The 13,651-nt window shown below is 44.9% G+C and overlaps 1 protein-coding gene across 3 annotated transcripts in view; it reads left to right on the top strand.

The window, feature by feature from the left end:
* Positions 1-1,194: 1,194 nt before the first annotated feature.
* The window catches only part of PPP1R14C (protein phosphatase 1 regulatory inhibitor subunit 14C), a 65,735-nt gene continuing 53,278 nt past the window's right edge, over positions 1,195-13,651 (top strand). The window contains exon 1 of one of the 3 annotated variants that reach the window (XR_009153521.1): positions 1,195-2,425. Coding sequence is in view for 1 of the 3 variants with exons in the window: in XM_058169719.1 (XP_058025702.1) it covers positions 2,150-2,425 (276 nt within the window). In the remaining 2 variants the exon portion in view is untranslated. The remainder of the gene's footprint in view (positions 2,426-13,651) is intronic. The other 2 variants (XR_009153522.1, XM_058169719.1) reach the window with 2 other exon arrangements.

The following is a 13,651-nucleotide window of genomic DNA, read 5'->3' as shown; positions in this document are numbered from 1 at the left end:
CAGGAACGGTAGGCACGTTTGTGCGCTTATGCACGCCCCTTATGGTCCTCTTAGGAATGGGAGGAATCTCTTTAGTCATTTCCTACATTCTGCCTTGCACTTGACCAGGAATAATTTATTATTTAAATTAAATATAGATTCTTTTATTCTTTTTCTTCACATTCCTCAGATGCTTTCGGTAATACTTTAAGAAAAAAAAATCTGGAGATCTTTGAAAGCTTGTACATTTTGTGACCCTTTATTTGGCTTAACCATAATATGTATTAGTTAATGTGGTTTTTAGAATATTGCATCTAATTAAGATGTCAGCCTTTGCTTTTTAGTTATCAAAGTTAGGTATTTTCTATTGCAATTATCTAGTACTTTGTATAATTACATAATTATATTCCTTGCTTGAATACTTTCTCCCTGAGGATAACGTAATGATGTTTAACAGAATCAAATGCACATTTCTTCCATTAGAAATCATAAATCAAATCTACAGGTATAGGATGGAGGACATGGTAATGTCTTGGTAATAGAACTTATGCAAACATTTTGAAAAAGTAGATAATTGGATACAATATATGAGTGAATGTTGCAATGTGGCTGCAAAAAAGGCAAGCACAATTTGTATACTTTTCAAATCACAGAAAGGAAGTGCTCCATTTCATTGTGTGTTGGCCAAACCGCATGTTGAATTATTGTGTACAATTTGGAGCATCACACTAAGAAGGATTTAGACAGATTCAGAGGATAACAACAAAAATAACAACAAAAATAAATGCAAGGGAATTTAATATGTTATTGTGTTATTGTGTCTACAACTTTGGGATTATATTATACAGTGGCAACTGTGCTTTATGTACTCCCAAACACAGGGACTTTCACAAGACCATCCAAATGTCCAAACACTTTATTTTCCTTACTATTGATTTAAATTCCCAAGAACAGAAACTGGGTTGCCATGATTGACCAAACATGCCTGCTTGCAGAAGAATCATACTAGGAGGGATCCTTGGTGCTCTCTGAGCTTGCTTGTTTTCTGGCAGATATTTCATTACCCAAACTACTTAACATCATCAGTGCCAGTAAGGAGTGTGGTGTTACTAGCACTGATGATGTTACCAAGTTTAGGTATGAAATGTCTGTCAGAAAACAAGCGAACTCAGAGAGCACCAAGGACCCTTCATGTCAACCCTGAGCTACAAATATTTTCTATTAGAATCATACTACTTTAAACCTGAATTCACAGATTGCACGCGGCCTTATTCTTTAATTATGCATGAATTTGTATGAATGCAATTTAGTCAACAAACCACAGCTAAGGCAACTAAGGTTTTTCATGGAAAAAAGATTTCAATCACCCATATAAATCCATAGTTTGCCTCCTCCTAATTATTTAGGTAAGCTCAAACTGCCTTTGATCACATATGCAGCTAAAGGTGTGACTTAAATGCAAATCTTGATTTACAAGCCACAAGTAAGCAAACCACAGCCTGTTACACAGCTGCGTAAATATGTTCGCCCGCTTTGGTGTCTTCTAGATTACTTGACGGATGCAAGAGACTTTTGAAGTCCTACACAAACATTCATCGGAACCCAAATTACGTTAGTATCAGAGAAAAAGATCAGCCGGGACAGACAGGTTTCACCCTGGTACGACTTCTGTCCTTCAAAGAGCTGCGTGAACAGGAGGGCAAAGCTCTACCGAGCGCATTTCAGCTCAAACAACCCCCAGCAGTCTAAGCCGGCCCCAAAAGTAGCAGCTCTGCAACCGCCTTGAAGGCGCAGGAGATCCGTCGGGAGGGCGGGAAAGGCCAGGAGCGGCCCCAAAGGATCGACAAGGGGCAAATGTCTGGCGTAGCGAGGCGCTGGCGGTGTCTTTAAGGCGCTGTCCCCGCCCCGTTTTCAGACTGTTGGACACCCCGCCTTCCTTCTGTCGAACCGGCGGCGGCGGAGCAAGCAGTACCGTGAGAGGCTACGAGCTGCAGGTGTAGGCAGGCGAGCGCTCCCGCACGGCGGTGGCGGCGGCGGCGGCGGCGTGGCCGGAGGAGGTCATCTTCGTCGGCAGCCATACCGCTAGCTCCGGCGGCGCTCCCCAAAGCACCGATCGCTCGCTCGCCCGCCCGGAGGAAGGGATCTGCTGCCCACGAGGCTGAGCTGGAACATGTCGGTGGTTACCGGAGGTAGCGAACCGGGCCCCGCCGCCACCGCCGCCGCCACCGGGGGAGGCACCGGCGGAGGGACCCGGGTTTTCTTTCAGAGCCCGCGCGGAGGCGCCTCCCGGGAAGATTCGGTCGCCCCCGCCGTGGTCCAAGTCCAGCAGCAGCGGCGCCACCAGCAGGGCAAAGTGACGGTCAAGTACGATCGGAAAGAGCTGCGGAAAAGGCTAGTGCTGGAAGAGTGGATCGTGGAGCAGCTCGGGCAGCTGTACGGCTGCGAGGTACCCTTCGCTCTCGCGCCCCTTTCGCAGCCCGATCTCGCCCTGAAGGCGCCTCCGAACCGTGGAAAGCCCGGGCCCGTCGAGGGGTCGAGGCAGCGGGCGCCACACCCCTGACGGTCCGGCTTCCCCACCCTCCAACCCCCTCGGGTGGAGAGCTGAACCCGGGAGCCGCGGACTTGGCTCTTCCCTGCCTGCCTGCCTGCCTTGTGCGCTGCTCTTGGCCACCTCGCCGGGATCTTTAGCTCACCCTGGCGACTCCTTGCTTGCGGGATTAAGTCCCTCGCTTTCTACTACTAGTGTATTTGCCGTTCGGATGTTAGAGACGGAGCCATCCGTTCGCAGGCGAGGAGGTCCTTTCCTAACAGTTTGGAAAGGACGAGGGTGGGGGGGTAGCGGTAGTTTGCCTTATTGGGAGCGGGCGTTGAGTGTCCCTGAGCGCTGCCACCTCCAAATGACATTCGCGGTCTTCCCCCCCCCCCTTTTTTTGGCCGCCTTTTCCTCCTGCTGCTGCTGCTGCTGCTCCTTTTATTTGCCAGGGCAGTCGGTGCATCCATGAAGGACTCTTATTTTGCACACAGTTGTTGATTACCTTTGCTGTTTCTTGAACATAAGTAGACTGTATATACAATTTTGTGTGTGTGTGGGGGGGGGGAGATAAGCTTAGCGATCATGCATGCGGTGTGTGCTTTATGTACCATGTGATACATGTCACACTCTGTGTTTCTGCCTTCATCAGTTCAGCTGAGATCTGTAACCCTGCAGGCAGTGAAGCTCTGATTTGTTTGAGCCCAGAAGAAGTCTCTTTTCTGCCTTCCTGGGCTTAAAAATTCCTAGTGACATATAATACTGCACTTTTTTTTTTTTTTTTGCCATTGTAGATGCTGTGTCCATTCATCTTTCTGACTGCTAAATTCATTCCGTCTGTGATTCTCAACTGCAGTTTTAGGAAGAAAATAGATGTTATTAATCTCAGTTGGTTGGGTGAAGACTGAAGAGGGCTTTCCTGGTCAAATAAAGCTACCTAAGATGGGAAGAAGTTCAGGGGATGAGCCTTCTGCATTCTTTTCCCCTTTCCCCAAATATATTTAAAGCTTGAGTCGGAATCTGTTGAGGCTTGTGAACAGAGAAGTTAAATGAGAACCTGACTTATTTTCCTCTGCACCAAGGATCTTCCTGCTGAGTGAAAAGTGACTGACATTTCAGTGTGATTATTAGCTGTCCCTAGAGTCAAAAGAAACAAAATACTCCCTAGATTAGCAAAAGGCATTTTATGTAGGTTCTTTTAAAAGTGCATCTGAAGGGATAATATTCAACTACCGGTACTTCTGGTTCTAAATGTAGTGGGGTTTGATTTTTTAAAAAATTGTTAATCAACATAATTACACAACAATGGCATCGGTTTCCATAAACATTTTGCCATTTTTTAAATCTTTCAATGCCTCAAGTAGTGGCAATACATAAATAAAATCTGTTCCTTTAGAAGTAGCCATATAATACCAGTCATTTTCCTAAGAAACTATCAATTTATTACACAGCTAATATTTTGAAAGCAGACCTTTCTTTAAAACCTGAGGAACAACTGGGCAAAGGGATTTTTAAGAAACTGGTGCATTTACAAAATATCCCATATTTTCCCACCTTTTCCCTTCCATCTTTTTGCTTACCAGGAAGTTCATTAAGGAGGGAAAGCTGGTATGTAGTTCCATATCTCTTGTTGATAGCACTAGGACAATGTTTCTCAACTTTGGCCATTGTAAAATATGTGGACTTCAATCCCCAGAATTCCCCAGGCAGCATAGCCATCTGGAGAATTCCGGGAGTTGAAGTCCACATGTTTTAAAGTTACTTAAGTTGAGAAACCTAGGAATTAATAGGGAAGTGGGGGCAGTAGGTCCAATCCCATATGCCAGTCTGAACCATCTGACTTGTGGATGTCAGGGTGAGGCCATGCTGTCTCCCCCTTTGCTAGCAGCTCTGTGCTTTCCTTGTCTGTTGGTATCATCCCTTCCCCACAGCCAGCTGCTCTGGGCTGTCCTGCCAGCATATCTGGCGTATGTGTCAGATGAACCATTCCAGATTCGTCTGACCTATGTTTTCTTCCATTGGGAAAGCATATAGCAAAATATAAGGATTTCTGCTCTGATAGGAATCCTCCTTTAAGTGCAAAACTTTTAAATGTTTTTGAAGATTAAGAAGTGCAGTTACGCTGTTTCAAGTCAGTAGAAGATAATTTAGTCGGCGGAGATGAGGCTTTGTTGCAACCTAACAAGAACAAAGGGTTTAATTAACAATGGATTATGTTGCAGGGTTCCTGTAAACTGTATTTTAGCACAACCACCCAGTTTACAATAGAGGTAGAATAATGAATGACATTGGAATAGAATAATAGAGAATGAAGTTGGAGGGTTGTATTGTATTATTCTTTCTAGCTAACCTACAGTGCAGTAAGAAAATAAAATACTGGATAATATTACGGGATATTATAATCTGTATTTCATTCACTTTTCATTCAAAATTTAATCTAGGTGGACAACATCATAGGATGCATTCACCCAACATAAATAATGTGATTACTGAATCAGCCAGTATACTGAATTTGTACAGTACACTGAACCAAATGACCTGTTGTTTTTTTTCTCGCTAGAGAAAAACTAACTAAGTTAGCTTTTAGTAAATGCAGCTTCTTGGTGTGAAAGTAACTCGTTTAAGCAACTGGGGCAATCTGAGCTTGTGAGGTTACTGTGAACCACTCAAGAGTCTGTGCTATAATATTTAGGGTAAACGATGTTGTATGACTGTCATACCCAGGTATTTCGATTCTGCAAAATGCGCAATGAGTGGAATTTCCTTTCTGCTTTTTATGAACAAGGCTGTTAGTTTAACATGTCATGCTAAATAAGGACAGGATTAGAAAAGAATAGGAGTACTTCACTTCTCTGCTATTTTCTTCAGTTGGGAGGCTAAATGGACAGATGCCGTCTTCCAGTTATTTTCACACCTTAAGTTTCCTTCACTGATTTGTGTGGGTAGAGCTCACTTCCATGCCTAGGGACATTTAAATTATCTTTTCAGAGCAATTCAGGAAAGATGCCTGTGGCTGATGGTACATCACTTTCTGGTTAGGTGCTGCAGAATTGTTGTGAAGATGACTAAATTAAAACCAACGGGGCAGCTGCTTTTTAGCTTTCATGCTTGAAAGGAGATGCTCTACCAATGGATGTGTTCACCAATAAGCCACATTTTGGCTTTTTGGGTTATTTCAATATCCAACTAATGTTTAGTCCTAAGAGCTCCCTTTTTAGTTTTCTTTCTAAAGATTTCTTGAACTAACATATTGGCAAGAATTCTCTGGAGTCTTATGTGTGCAACCTAGCAGGGAAGAGAAGTACTCCTATTCTTTTCTAATCCTGTCCTTTTTTAGCATGACATGTTGAACTAACAGCCTTGTTCATAAAAAGCAGAAAGGAAAGCAGTTTGGACCACATATAAATTGGCATTCCCCTTGAAGATTAAAATACATCAGAGAATAGACATGTTGGAAGTCTGTCCTTAATACAGGTAGTCCTCGACTTATAACAGTTCCTTTAGTGACCGTTCAAAGGTACAACGGCACTGAAAAAGTGACTTATGACCATTTTTCACACCTAAGTCCTTTGCGGCATCCCCATGATCATGTGATCAAAATTCGGATGCTTGTCAGCTGGTTCATATTTATGACCGCTGGTTTGTTCCAGGGTCATGGGATCACCTTTTGCGATCTTCTGACAAGCACAGTCAACGGGGAAGTAATGCGTCGGCAGATAACCGCCCAGCTGCCCTGTTTCGGGTGACCCGCTCCCTCCTTCACCAGGGGGAGCGGGATGACCCGTTGCAGGGACGTGCTGAGGAGTTTAACGGTTATCTATACGATAAAATCGTTCAGCTTAGGGACGGTCTGGACCAAAATTGTGGCGATTCGGACGGGGCATCTGAGGGCGGTCTTGGTGATGTTGTTTGGGATGAGTTTGACCCTGTGACTCCCGAGGACATGGACAGGTTGCTGGGTAGATTGAATGCCACCACGTGTTTACTGGACCCGTGCCCCTCCTGGCTGGTGCTGGCCACTCAGGAGGTGACACGAGGCTGGCTCCAGGGGATTACGAGTGCTTCCTTGTTGGAGGGAGTCTTTCCGGCCGCCTTGAAAGAGGCGGTGGTGAGGCCCCTCCTCAAGAAGCCTTCCCTGGACCCGGCTGTTTTAGGTAATTATCGTCCGGTCTCCAACCTTCGCTTCGCGGCAAAGGTTGTAGAGTGTGGCTTTTCTCGCGGCCACTGGCAAACATCTTTGTAACCTTGGCATCAAACAGATTTCTGCTTACATGATAACAATTAGCCAGACTTACCTATGCTGATATTTTTGCACATAAGCAATTTCTTGCTCATGCTTATATTTTCACATAAGTAATTTTATAAACAGTTTCATAAAGGGGTTCATATGGCATAATATCGCAACATCTCCTCTGTTTTTATTTTTTAGGACCAGACAATCAGTTGGTTTCATGTTGGTGTAAACACAGATATTAGCCATACTATCCTTGTCTATTTCTTTTTCGTCAACCAGGCAGGAATTGTTAGGTGCAGTTTGGGTGTAATCATCTTCGAGTTCTTCAATAGCCAGTAAAGATAAACTTTTAGAAATTGTTCTAACAAAAATAGGTAGAATACAAGGTAAAATTATACATCCTAATGCAATTATACCAACTACAACTATAATAGCTTGTAAACCATATCAAAGTTAAGTCCTTAGTTTTTCTTTGAGTCCTGTACAATGTCAGATGGTCAGTATAGAAGCAGCATTCTTCCTTTAAAGCCACACACAATCCACCTTCTTGGAGAAAGAAAAGGCCAAAGGAGCGATAAATGTCTCTTGTAGGAAGAAAAGAGTCAGTTGCCATCAATCTTTTGATGGTAGGGACTGATATGTCGACCAGGGCCTCAAGGTCTCACCGTTGATGTGGATGTTCGCTGCTGACAGAAATCTCAAAATACAAATCCTTACATGAATACATAAAACAAGAAAAAACCAAACTGTCTTAAAAAGTCTTTTGATCGTTACATGTTTAAAAGACATGAGAAAGGGTCCCCTCCTCCTCCCTTTCTGGGTGAAAAAAGGCATTGTTGGAGGATTAGGGAGGGGGCCAAGGGGGAATGGGTAGCTTGCATGTAGAACTGAAATAGAAACAACAAACATACAAATCTCAGTTTTGTTTTTTAACAAAGGTACTATATGGAAGACAGAGAAAAAGACAATCAATAAAGACCCAACTCCCACCCTTTTTATTCATGTGTGGAAGTTGGTCACTAACAAATCCATGCTATCAAAAACTTTCAAAAACAAACCACATTATATCTTAGCAAAATCACCATCTGTCTTACTTTACTCATACTTTTCTAACTTCCTAAAACTTTCTCAGCACTAGTATCAAAACATCCTCTTAACTCTCTCTTCACATACTGTAACCTTCTAACTTATCACATCCTATAACTTTCTAACGTATCTCTGAAATAGTTCCTAAAACAGGGCACATATTGTGCTGCTAAAAAAGAAAAAGAAACAATACAAACAGCAAATAAGGGTTTAAGCTGTTGGGTGAGTCAGTTTATGTGGAAAACCTGAGTGCATTTTCCAAAAAACAGATTTACGCTTAAAAAAATGTGTCCATACATAAGAAGATAGCCATTTGTCTGAAATGCTATAGGGTTTCCTGCCTGGGCAGGGGGTTGGACTAGAAGACCTCCAAGGGTCCCTTTCAACTCTCTTTATGTATGTGAACAGCTTCAAAAATACAAAACTAAATGAAACATTTTGAGTCAACTCAGTGCTTTGAAAACATTTATAAAGGTATAGATTTAATCAGGCAGTTTAAACCTCAAAAAGTTCCAGAAAAAGGAAAATTAAAAATTAAAAGCAAAAGCAAAATTATATGCATGATTAAAAATTAAAATCAAAATTGTTTTCAGGGTTAAAAAGAAAATATGTCTGCATAATTTTTACATAGCTTTTTGCAAAAGCAATGCTTCCAAAAAGCCTAATAGTCCCTCCCGTCTCAGACAAGAAAGAAGAGAGAGAAAAAAATGGAGTGGGGGTGAATGGTTCTCCCCCGTAGCCCACCCTTTTCCCTGGCACTGCAAGGAACCAAGGGGGGGTAGTTAAGATAAGCCAGCGAGGAGAGAGAGAGAAAAAAACTTTTAAAAATAGTCTGAGCTATCGCACCCATGGGGGAAAAGGAGGGGTGCTCTGGGGGAAGGGAGGCAGTGTCCAGTAGCTGAAAGGCAACAGGGAACTACAGCATTCTTTCTAGTTGAGGGATGGCTGAAGGGGACCGTCTTTAACCAAATACGGTCTGGTGTGTCTGGCTGGAACCCAAAGCACTCGGTCCGGCAGCTGGATGGCTGTGTAACCTCGACCCCAGGTGATGAGATCAGCAGGCCCTTTCCATGTCAGGTCAGGTAATTCGCGGTAGTATACCTGTGGTTTGGGTAGACCTGCAGATGGGGGAGGGGAAAAATGTCGCTCTGCAGCGGTCGCGAGCGGTTGTCCAGTTAAGTTTAAAAAATTCAACACATATAAACAACGATTCAAGGTATCTTGCACTGCTGGGAGGCCAGGGGCATTTTCCCCTGTTGTTTGGTGTATCGGTCAAGGGCTGTTTTTAATGTCTGGTTGGCGCGTTCTACCAGAGCTTGACCTTGGCTGTTGTATGGAATTCCGAATTTGTGAGTAATGTTCCACCGTCCGCAGAAGTCTGCAAATGCAGCACTGGTGTAGGCAGGACCATTATCTGTTTTTAGTTCTTTGGGGCATCCCAGCGATGCAAAGGTCCGAATACAATGATTGATTACATGTTTAGTGGCTTCTCCCCTTTGTGGGGTGGCCATGATGAAGCCTGAGAAGGTATCCACTGATACATGTAAGAATTTCCATGGAGCAAAGGATGGATATTGAGTAACATCCATTTGCCAAAGTTGACAGGCCACTGTTCCTCTGGGGTTGACCCCATCGGAAGAGAGTTACCTTGGCGGCTGCAGGTAGGGCATTGATGTATTATAGCAGATGCCTCAGCAACCGTTAAACCAAATTGTTTCATGAGCGCCTTTTTATTTTGATGAAAATAAGCGTGACTCTCCCAGGAGATTGGGGAGAGAGACAGAACAGATAGTGAAGTACTAACAGAGGCAGCGGCAGCTGCAGCATCGGCCACATTATTGCCTTTTGAAGTATTCCAGGCAGAGGCTGGTGGCTTGAATGTGTGAAACATGAAAAGGAAGATGTCGAGCAGAAATGAGTGTTTGTAGTTTGAGAAACAAAGATAGCAGTTCTGCATCGAGGGAGGGAGCCAGATATGACTCATAGAGAGAGCTAATAATTTGAGTGACATATAGACTGTCTAAGATGAGATTGAAAGGTTCATCAGAAAAGTTTTGAAAAGCCAATATAGAAGCAAAGAGTTCTGCTCTCTGGGCAGATTTTTGAGGAGGAGTAATTTTAGTGTACCACTGACCACCTTTCTGCCAAGCACAGGCACCATAAGACTTGCTGCCATCAGCAAAGACAGTGAGGGCATTAGGTAGTGGTTGGGGAGAGAAGGGGGAATTCCAGGAGAAAGGAATGGTTCTTAGAAGTAGCAGTCGTGGGTCTGGTGGCGGATGGCAGGAGACTTCTCCTGGCCATTCGGCAAGTGCAAATTGCAATTCATCAGAAACAGACAACAAAGATTCCCAAATAGACAAAGAAAAAGGAACATATAAAATAGATGGTTCTATTCCAGCGAGGAGTTTACTCCTAGATCTAATCTTTGTAATGAGCTGCGCTAATTGTGTAGGCTTTGAAGTTAAAGAAGTGCGAGAAGTGTGAGGAAGATGAAACCATTCTAGGATTAGAAGTTTCTCCTCCTTTTGAACTAATGCCCCAGTAGGGAGCATTACAGTGTTGACAATGAGCATGCCAAATGGGATGTTAGGAGCAAGTCTGTCTACCCATATGTGTTTTAGGGTTAGATTGACTTGATGCATGGCATGCGTTGTTGATCGGTTAGTTGTATACGGTCTGATGGTTGAGAGCCTTGTGTGAGGGCTGTGAACAGTGGAGATAATTGAGCAGTGGTTAGAGCTGTGTAAGAGCGAATCCAATTCAGTGTCCCCAAGTATTGCTGTAGCTGAACTAAAGTGGGCTTGTTTGAAAGGTAGAGGGTTGGCACATTTGGGGCCGCTGACCGGAGAACCGTATATCCTAAATAAGAGAAAGGGGGGTGGGATTGAATTTTTTCTGGGGCAACAGTAAGGCCACCCTTCTGAAGGGTGTGTAAGAGTTTTGGCAATTGCTGTTTGACTGTGCCTGGGGGCCCAGGCGCAGCGACAAGAATGTCATCCATATAATGATACACAAGAAAAGAAGGGAACAAAGAACGAAAAGGTTGGAGAATTTTCAATGAAATCAGAATACAACTCATTGGGTTTCTGGCGGATAGAAGCAAAGAAGGAGACGGATGACTTAGGGTCATCCACTTTGAGAAAGGCAGATAAGATTATGGCATTAAGTGGAGGGAACAGGGTACGGGGGGAAGCAGCTTGCAATGCAATAGTATTAACAGCACCTTCCCCTAGAAGATGGTCAGCGGTGATGCCGGCCGGGAGGTTCCCGCGGGCCACCGCCACTCTTACTCCTTGCCGCCAAACAGATTCAAAAATCAGAAATTGCGAAGAGGAAAGAAGCATAGAGGCAATATTTTTCCAATCTTCCGGAATCAATTCATGACCATTGGCCATGGAAGTAAGCAAACCCCTGGTATAAGGACTCTGAATCCCATATTCTGCCACTGCCCTTTTAAGATCTTTAACCATTTTGAAATCAAGGGGTTGATGACCTCGAATTTTTTGATTAGGATTTTGCGGGTCATCTATAAGGGCAACAGGAAACATTTGCAAATCCTCTAAGGAAAGGTCCCCCGTTGCCATCGCTCTCTTCAGTCCAGCTGCGAGAGCAGAATGAGACGAGGTCTCCCCGTCCGCAGTTGGCGGAGGCGGAGGGGGGGCAGATGGTGGAGATGTTTCAGTTAAAGAGGCAATGTTGGAACATTTTACCTCAAGAGATTTTTGCTGCGTGGAGGCATCCTCGTATGGAGGTGGAGATGCAGCGTTGAGCGCCATGGCATCGCTCGAATCTCTGATAGCCTTTTCATAAATCTCCAGGCTAATAACAATTACTTGACAAGTTACAATCAAATCATGATTGGCTTTAGGGGGGTCATTTAAATATTTCAATATGCGCCTCCATTTTTTAGATGTAATATCCCCTGAAGGGGGATAGCTGGGATATTTTTGCCAAATGAATTTCAATAATTTGACTAGATCATTTGCTGAAATTGAGGGTAAAGGTTTGCCATGGTTCATACAAATAATTTTTGCAGCCTTAATAAGGTCTCCAAGTTCTTGGAGGTGCGTAACCTGGCCCTTGGACAACCCGTTCCCCATACTTACTAAGTCTTACGACTGCGGAGCGCCTCACTGGCGAAAGTACGGGGGCATCAAGGCGAACAACCAGGACCGGGGATCAAATCACGTCGGGGTCACCAGTTGTGGCTTTTCTCGCGGCCAGCGGGCTCGCCACGAAAGGGTCTGGGCAATCCCCGCGCCAGACGGAGTGAGAAATGAATAAGCAGAGTCCAATTCTCCTCGGGGTGAGCGAGCCCCGAGCTAGCTCGAAACAACCCTTTTATTAAGATTAGGGGTTAGGGGTGGGTTACAGAAGGTAAGCAGGGGTGGTTACATATTAGCATATATTCAACACGTGAACACGTGACTACAAGCACATCCACAAGCCTATGATTTTGGGAGAAAGATCATGATTCTTGGGAGGAGTTTTACCATGAAGTGGTTCTTTGTTCTCCGCTTTTTGCCTACGTGGTACAGCAAACAGAAATATATCTTGAAACATCCTGACTACATACTAATAAATCTCATATAATTGTGTGTAGGAGCAAACTTCTTTTGAAGCTCTGTGAAGTTGACCTTATCAGAGAAGGAATGTTCTGTGGCTATCTCATAGGTGTTGTTACATTTACTGGCAAACATCTTTGTAACCTTGGCATCAAACAGATTTCTGCTTACATGATAACAATTAGCCAGACTTACCTATGCTGATATTTTTGCACATAAGCAATTTCTTGCTCATGCTTATATTTTCACATAAGTAATTTTATAAACAGTTTCATAAAGGGGTTCATATGGCATAATATCGCAACAGTAGAGAGTATGGTGGCATATCAGTTTCCCTTGCACCTGGAGGAAACTGTCTATCTGGACCCGTTCCAGTCCGGCTTCCGGCCCGGTTACAGCACTGAGACGGCTTTGGTCGCATTGGTGGATGATCTCTGGAGGGCCAGGGATAGGGGTTGTTCCTCTGCCCTGGTCCTATTAGACCTCTCAGCGGCTTTCGATACCATCGACCATGGTATCCTGCTACGCCGGTTGGAGGGATTGGGAGTGGGAGGCACCGTTTATCGGTGGTTCTCCTCCTATCTCTCCGACCGGTCGCAGACGGTGTTGACGGGGGGGCAGAGGTCACCGCGCGCCTCACTTGTGGGTGCCGCAGGGCCGATTCTCTCGCCTTCTGTTCAACATCTATATGAAGCCGCTGGGTGAGATCATCAGTGGCTTCGTGTGAGGTACCAGCTGTACGCTGATGACACCCAGCTGTACTTTTCCACACCGGCCACCCCAATGAAGCTATCAAGTGCTGTCCCGGTGTTTGGAAGCCGACGGGTCTGGATGGGGAGAAACAGGCTCAAGCTCAATCCTCCAAGACGGAGTGGCTGTGGATGCCGGCATCCCGGTACAGTCAGCTGAGTCCGCGGCTGACTGTCGGGAGCGAGTCATTGGCCCCGATGGAGAGGGTGCGCAATTTGGGCGTTCTCTTGGATGAACGGCTGTCTTTGAAGACCACTTGACGGCCGTCTCCAGGAGAGCTTTCCACCAGGTTCGCCTGGTGCGCCAGTTGCGCCTTTCTAGACCGGGATGCCTTGTGCACAGTCACCACGCCTTGTGACGCCTCGCCTGGACTACTGCAATGCTCTCTACATGGGGCTCCCTTGAGGGGCATCCGGAGGCTACAGTTAGTCCAGAATGCAGCTGCGCAGGATAGAGGGAGCCCCTCGTGGCTCCCGAGTGACACCTATCCTGCGCAGGCTGCAC

The sequence above is a fragment of the Ahaetulla prasina genome, chromosome 1 (assembly GCF_028640845.1).
Source record: "Ahaetulla prasina isolate Xishuangbanna chromosome 1, ASM2864084v1, whole genome shotgun sequence".
NCBI classification, from domain to species: Eukaryota; Metazoa; Chordata; class Lepidosauria; order Squamata; family Colubridae; genus Ahaetulla; species Ahaetulla prasina.
The sequence above is the reverse complement of the archived record's forward strand: the minus strand, read 5'-3'. Positions and strand labels throughout refer to the sequence as shown.